The 6000-nt window shown below is 39.1% G+C and overlaps 1 protein-coding gene across 1 annotated transcript; it reads left to right on the top strand.

The window, feature by feature from the left end:
* Positions 1-4389: 4389 nt before the first annotated feature.
* Positions 4390-5478, top strand: LOC101671842 (olfactory receptor 51V1). Its single transcript, XM_013049233.2, is given in 1 exon segment — positions 4390-5478. A coding segment is annotated over 1 exon segment (963 nt). The 5' UTR covers positions 4390-4515.
* Positions 5479-6000: the final 522 nt, after the last annotated feature.

Below are 6000 nucleotides of genomic sequence, written 5' to 3' on the forward strand. Positions count from 1 at the left end.
AGAAACCAGATTGTTAATTATAGAGAACAAACTGGTGGTTACATGAAGGTAAATTAGTGGGAAGCTTATGATGATCATGGTAATATATATTACCATTAATAAATCTTAATTTTAGATCTAACTATAAATCTGTATAATACCTATATATAAAATCTGTATAATACTGGTTTTGTAGGTCCTACTGATTTAATATGGCAGAATATATATATATATATATATATATATATATATATATATATATATTGCTGACCAAGCTGTTCTTCTCCATAAGTGAAGATGAGAGAACAAGAGCAGTAAGGAAGAGGGAGATTCTGGTGGCCACACTGAAGGCATCCAAATACCCTGGAGAACTAGCAGGAGCCTAGCAGTGTGTATTCCTGTCCTGCATTTCCTAGAAGGACCCTGCAAGTTTCTTCATCTTGAAAAGGAGGGGACTTAATTAGATCCTCTTAGTCTATCCTGTAACTTCCAGGACACAGTTTAAAATATGTGTAACGCTTCAAGTATTTATCCTCAAAACTCTTATATCATTTAAGTTAGATTTGCTTCCCATTTGCACTTTCCTGCTTAGTTTAAATCTTTTACTCAGGGTTTAACGTCTTATTCTGTCTGGATTTTATCAGTTGTCTGACTTTGTCTGAAATGTAGAAAAAGTATTAAAAGAGATACATTTCCTTGATGGAGATCCTCTAGGCCATAGAACAATACAACAATACAAATCCTAATGGAACCTTCTCAGACACCCACATGACTACAGTTAAACAGATGTACCGTGTAATAGAACTTTTTATCATGGTTCTAAATTATGCGTAATCATTTTTCAATATTTCAGTCATGGTGGGATTATTATTTATAGTCATCTTATGTAAACTAATAAGCAAAATACATAGTAAGAATAGATGCACAAGTAATACTTAATAATGAGAGCATTTACAAAATTAATAATAGTCACCATTCCTATAATCTGGGGTTTTAAACCCATGCTGGGTTTGTGGTGGAAAAGTTGACACCAATGCTAACATGCTGAGAACACCTGAACACCAAATTTTTGTGCTAGTTTTATAGAAGGTTCTTATCTCTCCAGGTGTACCAAGACTCTGAACTGCTTGGCCTCACCAGCTGTAAAGAAAAGCCGCTTATGCACCCTTAAGGAGGTGAAAATTCAATGGGCTTCTTCTGCCCCCTGCTGGTGTCCAGATGGGACCATTAGCAGAACTACTGGGACAAGAGTGAGATCCTCCAATTTATTGTCCAAAGCAGGTTGCATGTAGGTGTCATTAAATAATGATACCAGTAGACAAGCAAAAACCTGGACTATTCTGGCCAACAGAAATATTTTTTATTCAATATAATGATAAAAAATCTAACTTTAGCTTCCAACACTCCTCCTTTAGGCTTTTAGAGTAGATAAGGACTCTTGGTCATTACCCTACCTAACCTGAAAAAGGTAGGAAGTAATCAGAGGATCATGTCCCAAGAATAGAAGAAAAAGACAGAGATACCTGAACATGGAGGCCAGTTTGAACTGGAGGATGTAAGGAAAGATTCCTCCGAAAGAATGATCTGTTTAATCTGATCATAGATATGCTTTCCAAATCCGCATTCCAGACAAAGCACAGAGAGTGAATGCCAGAATCCCATCACGGCCAGGACTCCGACTGACTGCTGTGTGTCCTCACTACTTATCTATGTCATGCCAGGCATTCCTCTGGTTGCTAGAAATTCAGAAATAAATGCTATGCACACTGACAGGGGCATCACAAAATGATGTTTTGGAAAATGACGCTTTATGTTTTTTCTTTTTCAATACAAATGGACCATATTGTGCATCTGACATATGTGACTACTTCCCTCTTGAAATGGTCATTTATTCTTCTCATTGACACTATTCTCTCCTGATTCCCATCCTATCTCAAAACAGAATTTAGAAGCAATCTCCAATATTTGTTGCTCTTTTATTGATAAAAGGCTGTTATTCTCTGAGGCAGCACCTGTAACCTTTGTGGGTAGGCTGAAAAAGCTTGAATGAGAAAAAGCTTGTAAGAGATCATGCTTATATTCACAAAATGTTTGAATCTTTTGTCATCATTCCAGGGCCAAAACTCCATGTCTGGGTCAGACTGCAATGATAGGAATCATATCTGGAGTCCGAGTGTTTTGTCCAAGGTCAGGAGGAATGCCTAAGGCAGCATCTGTTCTGTGTATTATGTAAACTTTTTATGGGTGGACAATGTTTGGTATCATGTGGCCAACAAAGGTCAGATGTGTTACTTTAAGATACGAGTGCTGAGATTTCATGGTATTTTTTTTTAAGATTTTATTTATTTATTCAACAGAGAAAGAGATCACAAGTAGGCAGAGAGGCAGGCAGAGAGAGAGAGGGAAGCAGGCTCCCCACAGAGCAGAGACCCTGATGTGGGGCTTGATCCCAGGACCCTGAGATCATGACCTGAGCAGAAGGCAGAGGTTTAACCCACTGAGTCACCCAGGTGCCCCTTCACGGTATTTTTTTTTTTTTAATAATGCATTTGCTTTAACTTGTTTTATACTGCTGTAATTGTACAACTTGAATTCATAGAGTATTCCAGTAATTCAATAATTATTTGATAAATGCCCACTCCATGGTAAACCTCACTTTGCATTTCCATGAGCAAAAACCAGACATGGCACCTGGTTTTCTAGAGCTTCCAGTAGATCTCATGGGAAACCAACATACAAGAAGTGGTATAAACACAAAGCAGGGTATTTTTAGGGGAGTAATTTATTGGAGAGGATAGGGGCACTCATGGTGGGGTTACAAGAATTCCTCTGAGGAAGCTACCTTGAACTTCTTCACCAAGGAAGAAAAAGGAATTCTGAGTGGTAAAACCATGAATGATGAAAGGAAGTTTTGTGCAAAGTACTTGGAGTAGATAATTCTAGGCAGAGAGAAGACCAAGAACAAAGACTCTGAGGAAAACTCAATTGAGATAGAAAATAAATGATCAAGGCATATGTATTTTTCTTCAAAAGGTAAAGACTCCAATCATTCAAGGAAGGAGGCAAATGAAAATAATGGGTAAATTATTTCACATGGAGAGGGGCTCAGGGCAAGAAACAACAGAGGAGAGGATTCTAGAAGGGGTGTGACAGTGTCTGATAGAGGGTGCGTTCAGAAGAAGGGTAGCCTGAGGGCTGCCTGGTGTGCTAAGATAACAAAGATGAGGAACGGGTCACAAGAGGAAGCCAGAATCTGAAGCTAATTGAACATATTAGAAGGATGAAATGAAACATAAAAGCCAGTGTAGACTTTAAAACACCTGCCTACACTCTAGACCCTTTAACCCTTTTATGATGACTCCCAGGGCCAGAACCCCAAGCAGGAAAACGATGTGTGGAAGAAGACAATTAATGCTATTGCAAGGAGGCTATTTAAAAATCTGGACTTAACTATGCCACATTTTCCTTCCCTTAAAAAAATTATTATTATTATTATTATTATTAAATTTAATTTAATTTCATTTTAGTGTTCCAGAATTCATTGTTTATACACCACATGGCCTTCCTTTTGATCTTTAGTATGCTACGTTCTAAGGAAGAGAAAAAACTCGCTCAACCCTTCAATAAATGTATATTAGATAAATACTAAATGTACTGATTCAGTGAGTGAATAAGTTGGGGGAGAACACTAGGCTGATGTCAGAACCCAAGAGTCTTCAGCCCAAGTCTCGCTGTCACAAGGGCACAGGTAAGCTGAACATCTCAGCATGAGAGCTCTCATGGGAGATCACTCACTAAAGATCTCATGCATAAATATTCCTCTCTGCTTTTCACTGCAGAGGAAAAAAAGCACTTGTTGGCTGTGTCATCTGGGATGGAACAACACAGGAATGTCTAAGGACTGTTTGGAGGAAAAATTCACTTGGAGACAGCAGAAAATAGAAAATTATGGGTACACAGTGACTATTTAAATAGATTTTGGATACTTAAATGCTAAATCTCACTCTTCATTTAATAAATCAGAGGGGAGGAAACTAATAATTACTTTGAGAAACTCAGCTCTCAATTTTACAGCTGTGCTTTTGACCAGAATCTCCAAGAAAGCATCCCAGGCAATATATCCTCTCTAGAAAAGAGCTTCCTCTTTTAGTCTATTCATTTTCACTTGTGGCTTCTAAGGACATCCGTGCACCTGCCAGACGATGAATAACAGCTCTGAAATGATATTGGGAGGACACTATTCTCTTCTAGGCAGCAGATCGTATATATCTAAAGAACATAGTTGCTTGGCTAATATTTCCTACACTTAGTTAACTTTAAGCATAATTTTATTTGCTTAGAAACTTGACCTAGCTCATTTGAAATTGGAGCATTTCCTTTTTTTTTTTTTTGCCTTTTTTTTTAGTTTAATTTTTTCAGTGCTCCAAGATTCATTGTTTATGCACCATACCCAGTGCTCCATGCAATAGGTGCCCTCCTTAATAGCCACCACCACAACACTTTCTTACTGCCTGGAAGAAGCATCCCAGTGCCAGAATGATCACTTTGAGAAGCCCTAGCGTGAATTCTTCCACCTTCATTCTCACTGCATTTTCGGGCCTGGAGCAACAATATCCCTGGATCTCCATTCCCTTCTTCACCACGTACACCTTGGTGTTTTGGGGCAATTGCATGGTGTTGCATGTGATCCGGACGGAGCCCAGCCTGCACCAGCCCATGTTCTACTTTCTGGCCATGCTGGCCCTCACTGACCTATCCATAGGGCTGTCCACAGTGCACACGGTACTGGGCATCCTGTGGGGGTTCATTCAAGAAATCAGCCTGGATTCCTGCATTGCCCAGTCCTACTTCATCCATGGTCTATCCTTCATGGAGTCCTCTGTCCTCCTTACTATGGCCTTTGATAGGTATATTGCTATTTGCCATCCACTGCGTTATTCCTCCATTCTGACTAATTCCAGGATTTTCAAAATTGGGCTCACCATAGTAGCTAGGAGTTTCTTCTTTATTATACCCCCCATCATCAATCTGAAATTTTTCCATTATTGCCGTTCCCACATCCTGTCTCACTCATTCTGCCTGCACCAGGACCTTCTCCGCCTAGCTTGCTCAGACATCAGATTTAATAGCTATTATGCCCTGATGCTGGTCATTTTCACACTGTTGTTGGATGCTGCTCTGATCCTCTACTCCTATGTGCTGATTCTTAGGGCAGTCCTGGCAATTGCCTCTCAGGAGGAGCGGCATAAATCACTGCAGACCTGCATCTCCCACATTTGTGCTGTTCTGGTGTTCTACATCCCTATCATTAGCCTAACAATGGTGCACCGTTTTGGCAAGCATCTATCCCCTGTGATCCATGTCCTTATGGGCAACATCTACATCCTTTTCCCACCTTTGATGAACCCCATCATCTACAGTGTCAAGACCCAGCAGATTCGAAGCAGAATGCTCAGACTCTTTTCTCTGAAAATATGTTGAGATGCTCAGGTCTTTTAAAGAACAAAACAGCAACAACAATTAACACGCACTATAAAATACCAAAAAATGAATTTTATTGGGATTAGAGCTCTAGCTCAGAGTCTATAATTCTTGATTTTGAAACACATTTAAACAGAATTCCAGAGAATCACCTACAAACGAGTTCCATTTTAACTTGTGCTTGGCAAGTGAATTGTTCATAGGGCTGGAGGTGTGAGACTTCATCTAAAACATTTCATAAATTTTCTACCAACTGTGGATTTGTGTCAAACAAGACATAATATGTTCCTGCTATAAGTATATTCAAGAAAGGATAAAACAGACAATGTGCTCAATGTGGAAATTAGGCACTGAACCAAAGTTGGATTCAAATCCTAGGTTTCAGTTACAAAGGTGGATAACTTGGAACTTTTTTAATTCTGAGATTCAGTTAATTAATCTTCAAAATGAGGAAAGTACTCACCTCGCAGACATGTTGTGATAACTATATAGACCAGAATTGTCCAGCTGAATTTTTCTAACATGATGAGGATGTTCTCT

This window comes from Mustela putorius, unplaced genomic scaffold (assembly GCF_011764305.1).
Source record: "Mustela putorius furo isolate JIRA1106 unplaced genomic scaffold, ASM1176430v1.1 tig00003987_pilon_pilon_pilon, whole genome shotgun sequence".
In the NCBI taxonomy this organism is placed as follows: domain Eukaryota; kingdom Metazoa; phylum Chordata; class Mammalia; order Carnivora; family Mustelidae; genus Mustela; species Mustela putorius.